This window comes from Rhinatrema bivittatum, chromosome 8, assembly GCF_901001135.1.
Source record: "Rhinatrema bivittatum chromosome 8, aRhiBiv1.1, whole genome shotgun sequence".
Classification (NCBI taxonomy): domain Eukaryota; kingdom Metazoa; phylum Chordata; class Amphibia; order Gymnophiona; family Rhinatrematidae; genus Rhinatrema; species Rhinatrema bivittatum.
In genome coordinates this window covers 268,250,483-268,272,576 of record NC_042622.1, presented here as the reverse complement: position 1 = coordinate 268,272,576, position 22,094 = coordinate 268,250,483, and the positions used below count along the sequence as shown (strand labels likewise).

At 49.3% G+C, this 22,094-nt stretch overlaps 1 protein-coding gene across 3 annotated transcripts in view; it reads left to right on the top strand.

The window, feature by feature from the left end:
- Window positions 1-22,094, top strand: part of CERS4 (ceramide synthase 4) — a 183,451-nt gene that overhangs the window by 74,913 nt on the left and 86,444 nt on the right. For all 3 annotated transcript variants that reach the window (XM_029610800.1, XM_029610801.1, XM_029610799.1), the window contains exon 2: window positions 2,539-2,712. In XM_029610800.1, the coding sequence (XP_029466660.1) occupies window positions 2,540-2,712 (173 nt within the window). In that variant the 5' untranslated portion in view covers window position 2,539. The remainder of the gene's footprint in view (window positions 1-2,538; window positions 2,713-22,094) is intronic.

The following is a 22,094-nucleotide window of genomic DNA, read 5'->3' as shown; positions in this document are numbered from 1 at the left end:
TAGTCTCTCACCTGCACCAGCTCTCAATCACACACAGACACACATGCTCTCTCTCTTATTTATATACACAGGCTCTTAATCATACATGCACATGATCTCTCTTACACACACACAGGCTGTCAATCACACGCACATACAGGCTCTCAATCAGTCACTTACATACATGCTGCCTCTCTCTCACACACACAGGATCTCAAACACATATGTTTGTTCACTCTCTCACTTGCTCTCTCCCCCCACCGAACTAGCGACAGCAGCAGCCTCCTTCACTTCCGGCCCTGGCAGCCTCGAGGAAGGAGTCCCATCCGCCGCGGGGGCTGGCTTTGCTCCTCTTTTGCACCGCGCCGGGCTGCTCTTCTTCGGGCCGATGCTACATGTACTAGCACGGTCTCTTCTTCCTGCGCGCAAGGCCACTGCATACCACTTCCTCATCCAGGCCGTGGGAGGGAGGGGGGGGGGAGAAGAGACCACGCCGGTGCCACTGACTCCAGCTCTCCTGCTGTGTTCCGCCCGGGCTATCAGCATTTTAAGCCTGGGTGGAGGATCCATTCCTGTTTTGCTTGGGCAGGGGGAGCAGCTGGGTCAGCAGGGGACCAGGAAGTGTGGCGACACCCTGGTATGTCACGACACCCTGGTATGTCACGACACCCTGGCATGTCACGACACCCTGGTTGAGAACCGCTGGTGTACATTATTGCAGATCCTGGGACTGTTAGGTACTATATTTCTCTTTCCATTTCTCCAGGTTTGCACTGCATGCAGAGTGGCTTTTTGGGGTTTCCCATTCCAGTTTGTCTCCATATTTATAATTTGTGGTCTTTCTGTACTTGGTGAAGGTCGGTTCTGTGTATGTAACCGAGGTGAGGTATTTTACTAGCATGGAGGCATTTGTACCAGTGTTACTTGTTGTGTTTTCTCAATAGGACTTGCACTGGTGGTAAATTACTGTCTTTTCATAAGGAGGGCTATTGCGCCTGGTAGGAGAGAGTGTTTATGTTGCTGTTACTGAGATGATACCAGAAATATCTTTTTTGTGTGGTAAATTGAACGGGGAATGTCCTGGTTCTGTTCTGCACCCATTGTTGGGAGGTTGGGGCAGTTCCTGTACTTGCAGAGTGTATGTTTTCATTTAGCCCCGTGACGATCATGTGTTTAGCGTGTCACACATGTGCGAACCATCTGTCAGGTGTGTCTTGACCGAAAAAAGGTTGAGAACCCCTGCCTTAGTGCATGGCCCTCTCTTAATAAGACCAATAGTACAGCGTTGCTCTCTCTCTCCCTTTTGAAAGTTGTCCGACATGTCAGGCAATCCTCCTGCCTCAGCTCCTGTCTCCCTCCTCTTCCCTGCCCCATTCCCTCTAATCCTTCTTTTCTGCCCTCTCTCCCTATTTTCCTTATCGTGTCCCATTCCCTCTCTCTCCCTCCTGCCTTTTTTCCCCTTCTTTCTCAGCCTCCTTCTCCTGTCCCATCGTTCCCCTGTCTTCCACCTTTACCCACCAACACTGTACCAGAAATACCGGCGCAGATCACACAATCTCAGCTTTATTGTTTAGGAAGGATGTGCAGGTTTGGTTTCTGGAGAGGCTGCAGCATCCGATCTGTCACATCTCTGGCCCCGTGAATGAGCACGAAAGCCGGAAACCTGAGCTCTCCCACCTGTGCAATGAATTGTGCGCCTGACTTCTTATTCCTTTGGGGAAAACTGGAAGTGCAGCTATCACCAGGGGAAAAGTCAGCAGTGGATTCAGAGGCAGAAGGGGTGGACAGAGGGCTTCCGAGCACTGTGGAGCCCCTGGTGACCAGGCCATAGCGCCTGCAGACCCAGGTGAAGGGCATTCATGCTTGTTTGCTTACGAGTGTTGGATGGGGGTGTGCAAGCAGATAAGTTGTGCAGGATGACCACGTGATAAGAAAGAGGCAGTGCCTGATGGCTACCTAATGAGAGCTAGATGGGAAAGAAAGGAAAAAAAAAGAGCCATTCACGATGATTCCCTGATAAAGTGAGGAGGAGGGGAGGATAGGTCACACATGTTGGTCCTCTGATGAAGGCTGGACGGTGAGGATTAAGGAGAGCTGGATGGGGAGATACCATCATGGGACGGAGCGCTAAGAGTGCAAAATGTTTCCAAATTTCATATTTATAGAAACAATGGCAGAAAAGGACCAGTGGTCCATCCTGTCTGCCCAGCAAGCTTCCCATGGTAGTATCTGCCGTGCCGTGCAGGTTACCCCCCCGTGTATCAGTCAGTGCTGTTTGACGTGCTTTGCTTATGAACTTGGCCGTAGAAGCAGTCCTGTGTTTCTTCCTTAATGTCTGCGCAATCAGTACCCCAGACTGTAAAAAGCTCAGGGCTCGTGTTGGCTGTCTCTGAATCTAAACTCCTCTATCCCTCAACCCCCCCCCCCCCTCCCCTCTCCTTCGAAGCAGAGGGCGACGCTCTGATAATCCAGGGCGTGTGGCCTGTGGCTCGCTGTGGTTCCTTCCAGAAGGAGATCCTGTATAATGTAGTGACGTCTTTTTTTTTTGGCTCCCTGCAGGATGGAGGTGGCACTGAACGAGTGGCTGTGGCGGCAGGAGTACTGGCTCCCACCGGGGATCACCTGGGAGGACATGCAGGATACGGAGTGGGTGTGCTACCCCCGGCCTCGGCACCTCCTGCTCAGCCTCCCTTTGGCTCTGGCCTTCATTGCTGTCCGCCTCCTCTTTGAGAGGTAAGACATCCAGGGCAGCCTTTAACCCAGCATGTGCCGTGTCGTAGATAACGGGGGCAAAAGCGAGGAGAAGGTGTGTAGCACGGTTCAGGGTGTGGTGGGAGGGATGTGGGATTCAGGAGGGGGTGCTGTAATCATTTCCTCTTTCACTGCCCTGCTTCCCCTCAATTCCACTCATCTGCCTCATGTAGTGACATTTCTGTTCTTCTCAGTCCCGTAAAGCATCTTCATCCTCTGGCCTCCTCAGCCCTCCAGTGTCTCCTACTTTATCTCTCCAGGTACTGAATCCTCCTTACCCTTCACCCGCACCCAATACCTCTTCACCCCTCCAGTGGTCTCCTCCCCCCTTCAGCCCAGCCTCACCCCCTGTTCACCCTTCTAGTACTCCCAACCAACCTACTTACACTCTGGGGCTTTCTTTCCCGTTTGGTGCCTCCCCTCCCCTCTGGTGTTTCCAGTCTCTCCCTGCATAAGTTCCCACCCTAGGATCTTCAAGCACTTGACTTTGGTCCCTCTGGAACTAAGAGACAATCAGCCCGCGATTAGCCGCGCATTTTGACGCTCTGTTCTTACCCCTTATACAGTAAGGGGTAATAGCGCATTGAAAACGCACGTCCAACCCCCCAAAACCAATAGCTGCCTGCAACATGCAAATGCATGTGGATGAGCCTATTAGTTATTCCCGCGCCATACAGAAAGTAAAATGTGCAGCCAAGCCACAAATTTTACTTTCAGAAATTAACGCCTGCCCAAAGGCAGGCGTTAATTTCTGCCGGCACCGGGAAAGTGTACAGAAAAGCAGTAAAAACTGCTTTTCTGTACACCCTCCGACTTAATATCATAGCCATATTAAGTCGGAGGCCCCAAAATTTAAAAAAAATTAAAAATCGGCCCGCGGGTCGGAAGACAGATGCTCAATTATGCCGGCGTCTGTTTTCCGAACCTGTGGCTGTCAGCGGGTTTGAGAATCGATGCCGGCAAAATTGAGCGTTGTCTGTCAAACCTGCTGACAGCCGCAGCTCCTGTCAAAAAGTAGGCACTAGGGACGCACTAGTGTCCCTAGCGCCTCTTTTTACCGCGGGCCCTCATTTAAATACTGGATCGCGTGCCCAGAAGAGTGGCCTGGGCACACATTGGGAGAGCGGGCGCTCGCCTTGGAGCTCCGGCTCTCCCGCCGATTTTACTGTATCGGCCTGAATGTTAGTGGAGAGAAGGACAGAGGGGGAGGCAAGTGAGAGAGTCTGTTGGAGGAGGGAGGGAGAGGAGGAGAAGCCCTGAGAGAGACAGTCTGGAGAGAAGAATGTAGTCACAGAGATAGCAGGGTACAGGATGGAGGGGAGGCACTGAGTATTTCGTCGGAGGTGTACCCTTGGGCTGAGGTGAGGTTGACACAACCCGTAAGCAAGGACCTACGGGTCCCCACCATCAGCAGGTGTGGAGTGGGCTGAAGCTAGAGGCCGCTGGAGCTTCACCTATACCAGCCCTCGTTTCCCTCGGGTTGAGCCTTTGGGTGCCGGGGCCAGCAGAACTTAGGTGGGCCTCGAGGTTAACTAGAGGTGGAAGGTGATTCAGCCCAGAGACAGCAGCCGGTAGATGGCATAGTCCTATCTTGGACAGGATTCGGCGCCAAAGGAAAAATGAGTAACTGGAGGCACTCAAGCAAAGGAAGGCCTAAGCCTTGTAAGTTCACGTCCAGAGGATAGGTGAGAAGAGGCGTCACTGACAGGCGAGGATCAGAGGCGGCAGCAAGTGGAAGTTGTGGCAAGCAACGTAGAACTCTGGACACAGGAAAGTCTGTAGCGTAGTTGTTCAAAGCAAGGGTCAGGACACAGAAGGCAGGCATAGTCAATCAAGGCAATGGTCAGGGCACGGAGAAAGCAGGCGTGATCGGGCGTAGCGAAGGTCTGAGGCTGGAGAGAAGCTGAAGAGTAGTCGGGCATAACGGAGGTCCGGGGCTGGAGAGAAGCTGAAGAGTAGTCAGGCGTAGCGGAGGTCCAGGGCTGGAGAGAAGCTGAAGAGTAGTCAGGCGTAGCGGAGGTCCGGGGCTGGAGAGAAGCTGAAGAGTAGTCAGGCGTAGCGGAGGTCCGGGGCTGGAGAGAAGTTGAAGAGTAGTCAGGCGTAGCAGTGGTCAAATCCAAGGAGTCAGTCCAACACATAGACGAAACAGGAACAAGGAGAACAGGAACCGGGAACCACAGGAAAACAGGAACACAACGAAGGAACGATTCTCGGATCAGTAATGAGTACGAGGAGTACGACGAGACCTGTTGCAAAGGCAATGCTATGGAGCGAGGCCTGAGCTTTTATACACTGAAGAGTCTGACGTCAGCATCCGGGTCCGTGGCTAGGATCCCACCATGGGCCCTTTAAAAGAACTAATGATGCACGCGTGCCTAGGAAGGGGCGCAGCGCTGATGGTGGCATCTCTCCGCGGGCCACGCGGAGAGGCATGACAAACAGGAGCATCTTGGCTAGCAGCAGTGGGTAGCATGACAGGGCCTGAGGCACTGGAGGGAACCTGAGGTCGGAGCTGGCGGTCCACTGCCGCCAGTAAAGAGGAGCCAGGAGCTAGAGTCCTTATGAAAAGATGAGGATTATACTGTGGGGTTGCCGCAGGCGGCATGCGTAACAGTACCCCCCCTTTACGCCCCCCTCCTGGAGGTCGGAGTTTGCCCGGATGGGCATGGTGGAAATTCAAGAGGAGGGTCTTATCCAGGATGTTTCGAGCTGGCTCCCACAAATTCTCTTCGGGTCCATATCCCAGGAAAGGATGTTTTCCCATTGGCGGCCCCTACGGCGGATGTCTAGGACTTCGTGGACCTTGTACGTCGTGTCGGTTTCTGCCACCAAAGGAGGTGGCTCAGGGGCCTTCCGGGCAGGCCAAGACAAAATCACAGGCTTTAAAAGCGATTCATGGAATGTATTATGTATACTCAGTGTAGGAGGCAGCCGAAGCTGATATGTAACAGGTCCGATGCGTTGGGTAACAGTGAAAGGCACAATGAATCTGGGAGCAAATCTCTGCGACGGAATTTGAAGTCGGATGTATCTGGTACTTAACCAGACTTTCTGGCCAGTAAGGAATTCAGGAGCAGAGCGGCCTTGACTGTCAGCAGTTCTCTTGGCCTGGGAGGCGGCCTGACATAGGCGAAGATTTGTTTGTTCCCATAGTGTCTTAAGGGTATCCGCAGTGGCCTGTGCCACAGGGGACGGCATGGATAGAGGTATGGGTAATGGTGGTCGTGGTTGTTTCCCATAGACGATTGAAAATGGGGACGTTCCAGTAGCCATGGCGATGTGAGAGTTATGAGAAAACTCTGCCCAGGATAAGAGGTCTGACCAGTTATCTTGTCAGTCATTGATGTAAGCTCACAGGAAAGCTTTCAAAGTTCATCTGCACAAGGTCTTTAAGGATAAAATTACCTCCTGTTCTGGAATCTACCAGAGCAAGAACCGGGAAGGCCAGTGAGTCCCAGATTAGAGTGACTGGTACTGATGATTGAGGGGCCGGAGAGGTTGTACCCAAGTTCAGAACCCCTACTGAACTTGGGCCAAGGAGTTTCCCGGAAATATTGGGCAAGTCTGTAGATGGTGGCCAGGTGCTCCGTAATACAGACACAGGCCGGTTTGTCTTCGCCGGAGGCGCTATTCCAGTGTCAGCTGCCCGCGACCCAACTGCATAGGTTCTTCCACCTTGACCACTCTAGTGTCGCTGCAGGATGCAGGGTTGGTAACTGGTGGTGAGTGGGATCAAACCCACAAAGGCTTCTTGGGCATCCGACTCTCCCGGTGACGCTCTTGAAGACGATGGTCGATTCGACCTGCCAAATCTATAAGGTCCTCCAGAGAGGAAGGGAGCTCCCAAGCAGCCAACTCATCTTTTAGCTGCGGAGAGAATCCATCCAGGTAGATAGCTCAGAGGCAGACTTCCTGTCAAGCGAGCTTGGTAGCCAAAGTCCAAAACTCAATGGTATAAAACTCAATGGTATAATAATGGTATACTACACCTTCGTCAAGGACAAAGACTTCTTTGCCCTTGACGAAGGTGTAGTAAACTGGTGCTTGCCACAGCATGCCGCCCAGGATCATCAAAGGTCCATCTGAAAACAGCCACAAATTGAGCCAGTTCCTTCAATAAGGAGTCTGAGCATTCCCACAGGGGAGAAGCCCAGGCCAGCGCTTTCCCTTCAAGGCGGGATAAGATGAATGTGACTTTCGTCAACTCGTCCTGGAAGACAGAAGGCTGCAGATCTAATTGCATGTAGCATTGGTTTATGAACCCTTTGCAGAGTCTGGAGTTGCCATTGAAACGTGGGGGCGCTGGAAGTGCCAACAAGGCTCGAGACATAGATAGAGGTGGCTGTAGAGGAGGAGGAGCCGAATTATTCGTAAGGGCATCAAGCCAGGTGTGAAGACGATCCATGGAGGAGGCCAATGGCTCAAGGAACTGCTGCTGTTCTTGTACCATGGATGCCAGGTCTGGGATGGCCTGGAGGGCATGCGGCTCCACCAAGTCTATGGCCTTTGCAAACTGTTGCGTCTGAGGTGGACCCTTGGGCTGAGGTGGGGTTGACACTACCCGTGGGCAAGGACCTAAGGGTCCCCACCATCAGCAGGTGGAGTGGGCTGAAGCTAGAGGCCGCTGGAGCTTCACCTATACCAGCCCTCGTTCCCCTCGGGTTGAGCATTTGGGTGCCGGGGCCAGCAGGACTTAGGTGGGCCTTGAGGTTAGCTAGAGATGGAAGGTGATTCAGCCCCCAGACAGCAGCCGGTAGATGGTGTAGTCCTTTGAACTTGAGTTTGGACCTGAGTGAAGTGGTTGAAATTACACTGTACTCAGTCCCTCCCGATGCAGCTCTTAGCGAAATACGGTCCATGTCGGGGGACCTGGTTGAAAACTACTGTATGTCTTTAGAGCTTTTGGAGTTGCCGCTTGGAAAGAATATTGATTAAACAGAATTTTTGATTTATAATTCATAAGTGCTGGACTGTTTAATATTTTCTGCTCTCTACCTTCATCTGTGGTTAATATTTGGAGAGAAGAGTATCTCCTTCTTTTTGTGTTGGTAGTCCTATCTTGGACAGGATTCGGTACTGGAATTCAGGCGCTAAAGGAACAATGAGTAACTGGAGGTGTTCAAGCAAAGAAAGGCCTAAACCTTGTAAGTCCACGTCCAGAGGATAGGCGAGAGGAGGCATCGCTGACAGGCGAGGATCAGAGCCGGTGGCAAGTGGAAGTTGTGGTAAGGAAGTCGAACTCTAGACACAGGAAATTCTGTAGCGTAGTTGTTCAAAGCAAGGGTCAGGGCACGGAGAAGGCAGGCGTAGTCAATGAAGGCAATGGTCAGGGCACGGAGAAGGCAGGCAGGCGTGGTCAGGCATAGCGAAGGTCCGGGGCTGGAGAGAAGCTGAAGAGTAGTCAGGCGTAGCGGAGGTCCAGGGCTGGAGAGAAGCTGAAGAGTAGTCAGGCGTAGTAAAGGTCAAATTGAAAGAGTCAGTCCAACACATAGGAGAACAGGAACCGGGAACCACAGGGAAACAGGAACACAATGAAGGAACGATTCTCGGATCAGCTATGAGGAGACCTGTTGCAAAGGCAACGCTAAGGAGCGAGGCCTGAGCTTTTATACACTGAAGAGTCGTACATCAGCATCTGGGTCCACATCCAGGTTCCCACCGCAGGCTCTTTAAAAGAACTACTGATGCCCGCGCACCTAGGAAGGGGCACGGTGCTGATGACGGCGTTCCACTGCAGGCCACGCGGAGAGGCCTGACGAACAGGGACATCTTGGCTGGCAACACTGGGTAGCGGGACAGGGCCGGAGGCACTGGAGGGAACCCGAGGTCGGAGCAGGCGGCCCACCGCTACCGGAGAAGAGGAGCCAGGAGCTGGAGTCCGTCTGAAAAGGTGAGAGGACCGCGCCGCGGGGCTGCCGCTGGCGGCACGCGTAACACTGAAAGGCAATCTGTGGGTGAGGGTGCATGTCAGAGGCTGAAATGAGATGGATTAATCGCTGCAGAGACCATTCAGCCGGCCATCAATGCAGAGGACGATTCCAGGAACGGAGCTTCAGATCTGCTGTCATCATGCCACATCTTGCCTTTTATCTCTGCTTTCACCCATCTCTGAGCTTGCTCGATTTCTTATTTGTGCCCGGGCAGGAAACCCGAGGCTTCTTTCACCATGGACTGAATGTTCCGTTCTCTCTCTGGGTGTCTCCTTCTTCCCATCCTCTAACCCCTGGTGTTCTGGCATTCCTCCTATCCTGGTTCTTTTCTTATCTGTCTGCCTCAGGCCTCTTCACCCCTCCTTGCCACAGTCTGTGTGCAGCGGACCTCAAAATCACCTTAACAGTGTGTGTGTGTGTGTGGCAGGCCCTTGCAACACCTGGAGGGCTGTTAGCAAGCATTGGGAGGCTGGGAAGAAGGATGAGAGGGTTTTTAATAGACACTGGGGAGGTTGGATCTTGGTGGAGAAGTGTGGGTCTTTCAGCCACTTAGCACACTGATTAATGCGTGTGCTAAAGCATGCAGGTTAATGGCAGCATCTTTTACAGACTTGCCTGCTAAATGTGCTTCAGGCTGGGACATCCCTCTGGCACTGATCATGTCCTGCGCACAGGGTGACGGGCCTGTGCAGACGCCGAGCCTTTGACTGTGTAAGAGGACTCCGCTGTGCTTCACCGAATGAGCTTGGGGATTGACTCAAGGAGATAATGTGACATCTGTGATTGGAAAGAGGATAGTGCTGCAATTAATAATGCATGATTTAATTTGTTGACCAAGAAAGTTAGTTGAATACAAATGCCTCATTTTAAATAAGGTCCCAAAGGCACAGGGAGATAAGGTGACTTGTCCACGATCACACAGAGAGTCAGTAGGATGAGCTGGAGAAAGAGATGCTGTTACTGTGGCTTGGTAACTGTTAAAAGACAGGAAACAGAGAGTAGGACTAAATGGTCAGTTTTCTCAGTGGAAAAGGGTAAACAGTGGAGTGCCTCAGGGATCTGTACTGGGACTTGGTTGTTCAACTTACTCATTAGGAGATCAATATTCAATAAGCCAGCTAGCACCAAATCTGAGTGGTTAAATATAAACAGAATACAAATAAATGGATTAAAGAGAGCAAGAATTTCCAAACCTCAAAAACTTGTCTGGCCAAGCCTAAATATCTGGGTGTAGCTGGCTAGAAATACAAGCAGCTGATCATATGTATGAATATTGCCAGTTAGCCGGAAAACCGAGATATCCGCTTATAGGTTGGACATCGTCAGTTAGCTGGATAACTTAGTAACCACAAGGCACAGCCTGCTAGGAAGCCGTGCCCTCTACTGGCTGGGCAGTCCTATTCCAAAATGGCTGCCTACAGCAGAAAGGAGAATTTCTTGCCAGAGGGGAAGGAGCTGCTGGCCCAGCTGTGCTGCCCCAGGAGGAAGTTCTGTATCCTCGTGAGCCAACCGCAGGTAAGAATCCAGAATATCCAGGGGTTATTGTCTGGGGGAGAGTTGTAGGGGCACCCCAATGGGCTTTGCTAGCTGTTGAGCTGGGGTTGGGAATGGGTCCCATATTTGGAGCAGTGGCGTCAATGGGAATGCACAAAGGGGGTTGATGGGGGCACTGGGTAATCACAGTGCTGCCTTGGTCTTGTCCTCAAGTTGTGTCTTATCACAAGCATATCCTGGGGCTGGCAGGTGTTGACATGGCACACCTCCCACTTTCAGATCACCATTGGTGTGCTAGAAGTGAGGACTGGGCTTAAACTCAGGTCTAGTGGCAGATGGGTAGATAGGAAACTGTACTTTATCTGCATGAAGAAATAGCCAACAGCTCCTGCCTTTTGACCGGTTGCTGTCCAGATGACTTCACAACTTGTTAATGCTCATTCTGGCCAGCGGGGGTTATTTTGAGGAGGGATGAAATGCTAGGGTTGGTTCGTGGGAGTGTCTATGAAGAGAGAGAAACTGCACGGAGGAGGAGAGCAATGGGGAAGTGATAAGCTGGAGGTAGACAGGAAAGGTTTACCATGACCAAGAGCGAGGGACTATTTCAAAATGTTCATATGTCATGGCATTTCCCCACAGGCAAACCTATACTCCCTGGTTACATGGAGAAACTGAAAGCCACGTTCTGCAGGCCGGAGCCTGGGCTGCTGCGGCAAGTGTGGGAGGAGCTTGCAGGTTGCAGAGGGTAAGTCCTCACATGTTTCAGTGGGCCTAATAGTGTGCACCCAACGCTTGATATACGAAGACCCCGTGTTTCATTTCAGTGCTGGGGTTGCTTGTCCGACTAGCAACTTGAGATAATTTGCATGGGCCTGCACCTTTTAGGGAGAATTATACCTGCCATTCCCTTTACTAAACAATTCACACAGGGATATGTCACGATGACTCAGCAAAGAAAATGCTTGTGGTACCGAAGAGCAATAAGCACATGCACAGGTACGAGAGGAAGGTTAAAAGCACTGCCGGGGCCACACCCATACAAAGCGTTAGGGTTCTCCAGCGCACTAGTTGGAGCTGTACGAGGTAGATATTCAGAACAGAATGCCTGTATAAGTTGGCTGGATAAGACTTATGCGGCTAGCTTACATGGGATATCCTGCAGCGCGGCCATGCTGCTGAATATCCCCGTATTTGGTGCTACTTAGCCAGATAAGTTATACCCGTTGTAGGGCAGGTGTAACTTAGCCGATTAATTTAAGTCCAAATATCGGCACTTATCCGGCTAACAGGCCGATACAGTACAGTGCGCTCCAACGCCCTGGGACGCGCATTTTCCCTTACTCCTTATTCAGTAAGGGGCGGAAAATGCGCGTCCAACCCGCGGCACCTAATAGCGCCCTCAACATGCAAATGCATGTTGAGGGCGCTATTAGGTGTGCCTGCGCGATACAGAAAGTAAAATGTGCAGCCAAAGCCGCACATTTTACTTTCAGAAATTAGCGCCGACGCAAAGGTAGGCGCTAATTTCTGCTTTTCTGTGCACCCCTGCTTTTCTGTGCACCCTCCGACTTAATATCATGGCGATATTAAGTCGGAGGTCCCGAAGAATAAAAAAAGTTAAAAAAAAAAAAAATAAATAAATTTGGATTCGGCCCGCGGCTGTCGGGCTGTGTCCCTAGTGCCTCCTTTTGCCCGATTCTACCGCACCACCTCATTTGCATACTGTATCGCGCGCGCCGGGAGAGCGGGCGTTCGTCCGCTCTCCCGCGTTTTTACTGAATCGGCCTGAATGTTAGTAGAATAAACGGCACTGTCCTGATCCACCTGCTTTACCCCCATTAGATATCCAGCTAACGACTTGGCCGTAGAAGTGGCTTATCTGGCTAAGTGGTGACCGCTGTATGTAGCCCGCTAAGTAGCACTGAAGATTGGGCTCTGGGTGTCTTCTTAGACACCCTCTGTGGTTGGCTGGCTCATATACCCTAAATTTCTATTCTCTGCTCCTTTTTTTTTGTTTTGCCTCCGTCTTCACATTTTTGGGCCTATCACTCCTCCGTTTTCTGTGACAGTAGCTGTGTATGTTGGATTGTCACTGGATTCGTACAGTAGTCAAGGAATGTTAAGACTTCCATTTTGCAGCAAGACTGTGTTAGTTCACATCACCTCATGGTGCAGGGCCAACAAAGTATATGCTTTGGGTTGAGTTATGGCCAACTCTCACTCCCTACGCCTTGCAGGTAAAGTAAACCGCGCCAGTTATCTGACCCGTGCATTGGACTGGCTCCTGAGCTTCCTTGCACACATGGTGTGCTGACTAGCCGTGTCCGTGCAAACCATGAATGCTATCGGACTAAGTGCCATGTTATCATACCTTCAGTATGTTCCCATTCAATAGACAGAGCCTCAACAGTAGTGCCGACCACACGTTTATGGTGTTATTAGCCCAGCGTGCAAGGTTCTGTGTTTGACCCTCTGTTTTATCATTCTTCCAGTGGCTGCACCTTCCACCCCAGCTCGGGAGCAGAAGGGGGAGAGGGGGTTAAGAGGAGGAGGACCAGCCCATCCTCCACCAAGGGGCCAGCTCCTCCAACAAAGGCAACGTCTGGAGTGACTCCAGCCCCTGCGCTGCGTAAATCGTCTGCGGATGCGGCGCTGGAGGAGCCCTCAGCAGGGAGGCGCGGCTGGCAGGACAGAGTACAGCAGCAGATGGCCCGTCGCTCTGCCCCCTTTGGACCCCCCCACGCCCTAACATTCTCCTAGCGAGCACTAAAAGGCCCACTAAGTGGCAGCGTTTCTGTGTTAAGTGTGTTTAACTTTATTTAGTTTTGTTATTAAAAATGAGTCTTTCCATACTCGAGATCGTGTTTTTGACTCTGTGTGCCAGAGATAACGGGCCATCGTAGATATAGACAGCGACACCATTACTCCTACATTTGACACTGATGCGGGTGTCCACCGTTCAGAACGGAGTCCTACCCTCCTGAAACAATAGTGCAAGGAGCAGGATGATCAGCGGGAGAGAGATGTACTGGGGCCAGCAAGCAGCCGAGCTGAAGAGAGCCGCGTTCCTAGGAATACGGGAGAAGGCCCAAAAATTCACAACATGTAACAGGTCAGAGCCAGGATGATGGAAAGACAACCCGAAAGTCTGGAATGTACCTAGCCTTACACTCACACTGTAACCACTCCTGCCAGAGCATGGTCATGGCAGGCTATAGTGCTACATACAAAGACTCTTCTAAAAGGCTTTCAGTCCATCCTGGCGATAGCTTTTTTTGTCTTCTCTTTCTGCAGTCCGTATCTCTATATTACTGTGCGAGCCACACGAAATATAGAATAAGCCACCAACCATCACCGACTGAGAAAAATCACTCGCATGCAGACTATTAAGTGATGTCTGTGTTATGCTTTGGGTACGTGTGCCGCAGGAAGGACAAGACTGACCAGTTCAAGGTTACCTGTAAACACACTTTGTTTCTTCGGGGTCTAGAAACACACTTTTGGCATTAGCAAGCTTGAAGTCGCGCAAAGCCATTGGCCAAGCCACGGAAACAGGAAGCTTTCGCTAGCATGAGCTTTCGGTCTCGGGGCTCCGACTGGGCACGCTCTGAGAGGCTCCACCTTGCAACTCTTTTCTGAAAGGGGTCCCTATACATCTGCAGTCGTGGGAGCTGGAGTCCCCGTGTGCTGCCTGCAGGTCCCAGGAGCATCTGCTGCTTTCCAGAGGCAGGGTTTGTAGGCACAACATTACCCACCAGTGAAAGAGCCTTTGGGCCACAGAGACCAGCAGGCTTTTGTGTTTCAGCAGCCCAGAGTACCTTTACCTCCTAAAGGATCGCAGAAAACACGAATAACGTGGTCCTGCAAGGCTTCCCAGCCTCGTGCTGCACAGTCTCGGGCAAGGTGTCTCCTCACATCTGGTCTCTACTTGTGGGCAAGGGTACTAAGGCGTCAGCATTGATTATCAGCATTGATTATCAGCCGGATGTAGCATTACCAAGTTACTCGTGCGGTTCTGATGGTTTTCCAGGTGTGACGGCCATGAAATCTGAAACCTTCCTGTCTGCTTACTTGGATCCACGTTTAAAGTCTGCCTACGCCGGTTTCCCCCCCCCCCCCCCCCGTCCAGGAATTTGCATAATGTGCTACCAAAAAAAGAAACCCAAGCCTTTAAATATCCTGCCTATTACCTTCCCTCTGTAGCCAGGCAAGTACCCTGCACCTGAAAGTGCTGGGAGCAGCTGTAAAGGATTTCTCACATGGCTAAGCTGCCTTCTCACACTCATCCACCAGCAGCATGACGGGCTTCTTTGTTTACAAAAAAAACAAACATTTATTCATTGCTTTACGGATTTCAGAAAATCGCACAAAGCGAGGTACAAAATGAAAACAAACTAAGAGTCGAACCTTTAGCAGGTGCCCTAGGAAGGAGCACGAGTTCCCTCGCTATCACGACTCCCCCCATCAAAACACCACACCGCGCTCTGGGGCCGACGCAGTAAGGGGCGCTAAGGTTAGTGCAGGTTTTTTTTTTTTTACTCCTCTTTTAGCAGGCATTTTTCTGGCGGAAAAGGTGTGAGGGTTTTAACTCCTAAAAAAAAACGCCTGCTAAAGCAGGATTTCAAGGCAGCGCTAGGATTAGTGCAGGTGCATGCAAATCCCGTGCACAAGAGGGTATTAAGCTATTCCTCAGCCATGCAGGGAGGCGCCTTGCAGGGCGGACAGCTTAACACTGTAAATGTGACTCCTGAGTGGGAAGCATTTCCATTGCCGTATTATACTATTGCTCTGCCCAGTGTGGTGGGGTCTCGCTGCATCTACCGCACTGGGCGCAGCAATAGAATAGCTTTAGCCACTAGAAAATGGGAGTTTGCTCCACTTTGGACCCAGGTATTTAATTTTCGGTGCTCTCGGGGAGGGCATCTGCAGTTGAACGGTACGCCAGCGCCGCGCATCCAACTTTGGCAATACTGTTTTAACTGTAGGTGCCCACCCCAGGGACCTTACGCTTTGTTCAGCTGGCTAGTGAATTCTTGCATCCATGGCTCTTTCGACAAGTAAAATCAAAGCGTAAGCTCTCTGGGGCGGGCACCTACATCTGAACAGGATGCTGAGGTTTGATACACAGTGCCAAAGTGCATACTTTTCAGCTGAAGGTGCCCACCCCAGAGAGCTTATGCTTTGATTTTACTTGCCATTCCTTGCCAAAATGGCATAGCATCTGAGGCTGATGCTGTGTATCCCAACTCATAGGCACATTCTCTCATTCAAGGCCATTTTGACAAGGGAATGGCAAATAAAATAAAAGGATAAGCTCTCTGGGGAAGGCACCTACAGCTAGATGAACAAAGCATAAGCTGCTGGATGGGCACCCACAGCTGAACAGTACACACGTTAGCACTACGTGTGCATGTGCTGTCCAGCTGTTGAGGAAAACAAAGAAAACCTGTGACTGGTGCCTGCCTCAGAGAGCTTACATTGGAAATGTAACATCTGTTTTGAAGAATAAACTCGCATTTCTGGTGACAAATATTGTCTATTGTTGTGCCCAGTGTGGTGCTCCACCTCAGACCCAGGAGGATTTATATTTCCAGTGTAAGCTCTCTGGGGCGGGCACCTACAGCTGAACAGTACTTCAGAGTCTGGATGCCCAACACCAAGTGCCCACTGTTTAGCTGAAAGTGTCTCCCAAGGGAATGTATGTTTTGTTCAGCTACAGGTGCAAGCCCAGAAGAGCTTACACCTTTGGTGGCCAAAGTTAGAACATAAAAACATAAGATATGCCATACTGGCTCAGACCAAAGGTCCATCAAGCCCAGCATCCTGTCTCCAACAGTGGCCAATCCAAGTCGCAAGTACCTGGCAAGCACCCAAACATTAAATAAATCTCAAGCTACTATTGCTTATTAATTAATAGCAGTTTATGGATTTTTCCTCTAGGATATTTATCTAAACCTTTTTTAAACCCGTAACCACATCCTCTGGCAATGAATTCCAGAGCTTAACCATGCGCTGAGTGAAAAAGACTTTTCTTCAGTTTGTTTCAAATGACCTACTTGCTGACTTCTTGGAGTGACCTCTAGTCCTTCTATTATAACTCAATTTTCGTTGAGTTAGATCTGACACTTGTTTTTGACTAACTTTTCACATCTGAATCCAAAAATGACCCCAGTTTTTCTCTATCAAGTCAACTTTTTAAGGTACAGGATACCCTCCCTTTGTCCCAAAAATCATACAAAATGTACATACAAAGGAAATAAAAGAAAAAATTACCTGAATATACTATTTATTTAGAGTTATTTTATTCGTACAAAGGCTATAATTGTTACTGTAAGTCAAATTGTGTACAAGTAGTAAAGTTCTGCTACCAAACGTACATATTAAGGTAAAATATTACGCTTATAGCTTTTCCGGCAGTGTTCAATCTGTGGACAATCTCGCGTGATGCTCCAACAGTAGTCAGCCATCATATGTACATCCCATCTACCCTGATACCGTGCCTCCATGACCTTCAAATCTTGGTGGAATCGTTCACCTTGCTCATCACTCACTGCACCAGGGTTTTTCGGGAAGTCAGCAAGATGGCTATGCAAAAAATGCACCTTTGATGCTCAGGTTGCAGTGAAGCATGTTGAAGCTCTCCAAGAGTTTCTGGACAATTTCGGTGTAATTCTGTGCTCGTGTATTTCCAAGAAAGTCCTTGACAAGGTTTTTGAATGACAACCAAGCATTCGTTTGGAGTTCTGACATTGTCCCGATGAAACGTTCATCTTTAATGAGCTGCAGTTTGCAGTAATACCTATGCGAAGCACTAAGATAGCGCACTTTGCGATAAACAGCCTATTACCATAAAACACGCCCCTTTTCCTATTGCATGCGATGTTTAGTGCATTTTGATAAATCCAGGGATAAGATAGGCTGTAGAGAAAAAACTTGACGTGATAGAAGAAAACTAACTGCAGTTTTGGAATCAGCAGGCCTATTTAAGTCTAAAACAGCTGAAAATTCGAACTCCACAGCAATTATGTTAAAAATTGTTCCCCAATTATCTGAGAGAGTAAATAACAGATTTACATTAACTTTTTCAAGTCCTTTCATGATTTTGTAGACTTCTGTCATCTCTTCTCCAAACTGAACAGCCCTAACTTCTTTAGCCTTTCCTCATAGGGCAGCCGTTCCATGCCTCTTATCACTTTGGTCGCCCTTCTCTGCACGTTCCCCAGTACAATTATATCTTTTTTGAGATGCGGCGACCATAATTGCACAAAGTATTCAAAATGCAGTCTCACCATGGAGCGATACAGAGGCATTATGACATTTTCCGTTCTATTAACCATTCCCTTCCTAATAATTCCTAACATTCTGTTTGCTTTTTTGACTGCTGCAGCACACTGAGCCGACGATTTCAATGTGTTATCCACTATGATGCCTAGATCTCTTTCCTGGGTGGTAGCTCCTAAGATAGAACCTAACATTGTGTAACTACAGCAAGGATTATTTTTCCCTATATGCATCACTTTGCACTTGTCCACATTAAATTTCATCTGCCATTTGGACGCCCAATCTTACAGTCTTGCAATTTCCTCTTGTAATGTATCACAATCCGCTTGAGATTTAACTACTTTGCATAGACTTGGAGAATATGGGCGAGGTGAAGCAACAGTAGGCCAAATTAAAAGGAGCTGTTACAAAGGCAACAAATCTATGTATTAGAAAGTAAACAAATATGTAAGGAAAAACAAACCGATTTGGTTCATGAAGGAGGTGGCTTAAAAAATAAAGACAAAAGGAAAAGCGTTCAGGAAGTATAAAGAATCCCAAAAAGAGGAACACAGGGAAGAATATCTGGTGTAACTGAGGGAGAAATAAATCAGGAAAGCAAAAGGTCAAGTGGAAGAAAGGATTGCCAAAGAGGTAAAGCGAGGAGCACAAAACATTTTTCAGATACATCAGAGAAAGAAGGAAGGCCCGAAATGGTATAGCGAAAAAGAAAGGCGACAAGCAGCAAGGTGTAGAGAGAGATGAAGAAATGGCAGAAATTTTAAACAAATACTTCAGTTCTGTATTCACTAAAGACCCTGGAGAAGGACCGTTGCTGGTTGACAAGGCGTAAATGGGAACGAGGTAGACACAACTCCTTTTACAGAAGAATGTATGGGAAGAGCTAGGAAAACTGAAGGTGGACAAAGCCATGGGGGCCGGATGAGGTACATCCTAGGATACTACGAGAACTCAGAGATGTCCTGGCGGGTCTGTTGAAAGACCTGTTCAGTAGAATGGAGTGGTGCCACAAGATTGGATAAGAGCGGTGATGGTCCCACTTCACAAGAGTGGTAGCAGAGAGAAGGCTGGAAACTACAGGCTGGTTAGCCTCATCTCAGTGGTGGGAAAATTAATGGAGGCTCTGCTGAAAGAAAGAATCCAGTAAGTTGCTGAATCCAAGGCAGCATGGATAGAGACAGAATGGAAGTTGTCCAGAGAAGAGTTACCATAATGGTGCAGGGTCAGGTTCGGAAGACTTATGAGGAGATACTGAAGGATCTAAATATGTACACCCTGGAAGAAAGGAGGTGCGGGGGAGATATGATATAGACCTTCAGATACCTGAAAGGTTTTAATGATGCACAAACCTTTTCCATGGGAAAGAAATCAGTAGAACTTGAGGTCACCAAATGAAACTCCAGGGGGGATGACTCAGAACCAACACCAGAAAATATTTCTTCATGGAGAGGGTGGTGGATACCTGGAATGCCCTTCCGGAAGAGGTGGTGAAGACGAACACAGTCAAAGAATTCAAAGGAGAATAAGATGAAACACTGTGGATCCCTAAAGACTAGAGGATGGAAATGAAGGAAACTTGCTGGTTTGACGGTTACAACCCTTAACCAATTAGTCTTGATGCTTTTGATGCAACTACAACATCACTCTCCGCTTTGATGATAGTTGGGAGGATGGTGGAAGAGAAATTGGATTCAGATGATCATCAACACAGGCCCTGACTTTTACACTGGGATGCTGATTCGCAGACATAAGTGAAAAAGTACAGGACTGCTTCTAACGCCAAGTCCATAAGTAAAACACTTCAGCAATGTCTGAATTTTCAAGAAAGCTCATCAAATAACTGCACAGAGCCGCAGTTGCTCCCCTTGGGGGAAACATGAGGTAACCTGCACAGTGCGCAGATACTACCATAAGAAGCTTGCTGGGCAGACTGGATGGACCATTTGGTCCTTTTCTGCCATCATTACTATGTTACTGTGTTACTGATTGGACAATCCCTTGAGAAGTGACAGTAACCTTGGGCAAGCAGTTTTGCACAGTTTGTCATCCAGTAGTCCATTCTCAATCGGGGGCTCTGGGTGGTTTATGCAGTATGTGTTCTGCCATGCAACCCTCAATGTAGGATTCCCCATGTATTAGGGCTAATTTAGCCTTGCTTGTTGACAGAGAAAGCAAGTTTGAGATTCTCTGTAGAAAGCAGGATGAATAAGCCATGCTTAATATCCTCTTGCCTTCCTGGCAAGTGGAATACCTAGCTAATCACAACATTCAGTGAGAACAGTCCAGCTGGTTCAGAATACACCGGCCTTGATGATTTCTGGAATTTCAGTGAGAAAACATAGTATGCCGATTCTTGAAAGGTTATTTAATCTACTGATAGAATGGCAAATTAAGTTTAAGATATTTAGCCTTGATCTATAAGGCCATGAGTAGTCTCACTCTGCTAGTTTTAATACTTTATTGAAGATTTATTATCCAAGCCAAGATTGAGTACTATGATCCTCTTTTTGTAATTTATTGGAAGTTTCAACTATAAAGCTGATTAGACTGGGAGAGTCCCACAAGTGCATGTGGTGGGTCCTGCGCTCTGGAATGCATTACCGGAGGAACTTAAAAACAAGGCCTCACTAATTCACTTTAGGGTTGAAGGCCTTCTTATTCAAACAGGCTTTCAGTCACTGCTACATTGCGAGCAATGGAACTAGTAAGCACGGTTCCAGGAGCTTCTATATATCTGATAAAGCTGTGGCTGCTTGCAGAGTTTTAATTCTAATCCTAACATTAAAGTTGATACTGTGCGACTATCGAGTGGGTGAAACCATGTCATGAATATGTCTTTGTTTTAAGTACAGCGATTTTAACAATGTAATTTGTAAATCGCGCAGTACTGTAGATCGAGCAGGTATACATTTTTAAATAAATAAGAGCTAAGCTCTACAATTAACAGGTCTCGGGAGGCAGCAGACACATGAGAACTCCTGCGCATGCTCAGTAGTAAAACTTTATTAAGCTAAAAAGATGGATCTGTTTCTGTGCTGTCGGCAAACATTACCCCTGTGTCACCACGGCTAATTTTTCCTGCTGTCTGCAAAGAACCCCGTTTATGATAGGCAAACTTGCTCTCCTGAGCTGAAGTCGCCCAGGCTCTTGCCAGCTTGGCAAGAGCACCTGGAAATACTTTACATTAAACAGGCATCCAGCAGGCTCAGTAAGTTGCCGGTTCAAGGTCAGATGAGCAGGATTTTCTCTTGCACATGTGAGCTTGTATCTGTCTGCACCTCCAGCTAATAAAGCCTCAGATTCTGCTCTTGCAATATCTGCAGCGCTGGCTGGGATCTGCTGAGAGTCCTGGAGATTTTTCAAAGATGGCCTTCGACAAAGAGGCAAAACATGTTGAGCTAGAGTGGAGTTAATTTCATTTGAAGGATAAGGGCCCCCAGAACATTTGAGAGGGTGCTGAGAGGATATTTGATCAGTGCGGTTATCGCTACAAAACCTTGTTATGTGCTGGTCACGCTACCTCCACTGAACATTTTATATAGCAGCGCAAGGTGTACGCAGCACTGTACAGGGCCATGGAAGAGACATGCCCTGCTCTGTGCCGCTTGCAGTCTAACAGACAGATGGACAGTGAGGATGGCGTCACGGTAGTGTGGGATATGGAAAACGTTGGTAACTCCAGCAGCATGCAGAGAGCGCAGGGGCTGGACAGTGGCAGAGGAGACGGTTACGTGTGCGAGCGTGGCTGCCTCACGACGGCCTCACAGAAGGCAGATGGAGTAGTGTTAGCCCCGCTCTGACGACTGTCCTTGTTGCCCCCTGACCCGCTGAAAGGACCAATAGAAGTGCAATTCTTGCAGACCTTTCCTCGCCAGCCCTTCCAATCCCCCTCCTCCCCAATCCGCCACCTTCCCGCCCCCCCCCCCCCCCCCCCCGGCTCTTACTTCTGGCTGAGGTTTGAAAGTTAGGTTAAAAATAACCCTTTGGCGACGTCAAAGCTAGCAGCTGCAGCTGGGGACGTGCCAGGGGCTCCCGTGTGACCCGAGGGCTGCGAGGAGCGCTTCACAAGCCTTTCCCTAAACAGACTTTGAAAGCCAGCTTTCAGCTTCCAGCCCCCAGAGCAGAAGAAAACGCATCCGCTCCTTGCCGAAGCACTGAGGGGGGGCCCCCCATGCCAGCAGCCTCGCTCTGCACCTGCCCTGCCCTGTGGCTGCTCTGGTACGGGACAGCCCCCTGCATGCCCACATGTGAAAGCTCCTCCGACGGTAGGCAAGGGAGCTGCCTCAGCCTCCAGAGACGACCTCTCTCCCTTCACCCTGCAGTATCCTCCCCCTCTTTTGCTCTCATATTCTTTCCCTTCTCTCTGCACTTTCTCCCTCTTCTCCTGCAGTATTCCCACCCTATTGCTCTATCTCCCCTATCCCTCTGTAACCTTTCTCTCACTCTCGCTTTCTCCCTTCTCCCTGCACCGTCCCTCCCCTGTCTTTGTAGTATCAACTTCCTATCGCACTTCCTCTCCTCTGCTCACAGGATCCCCTCCTTAATCCTACAGCAATGGCAGCATTAAGTGCTTGGTCCATCTCCGTCCTTTCTTTCATCATGTGACCTTTTTTTGGACCTTTCGGAAACATTAATAAGCCCGGACTGCTGCCTGGATCT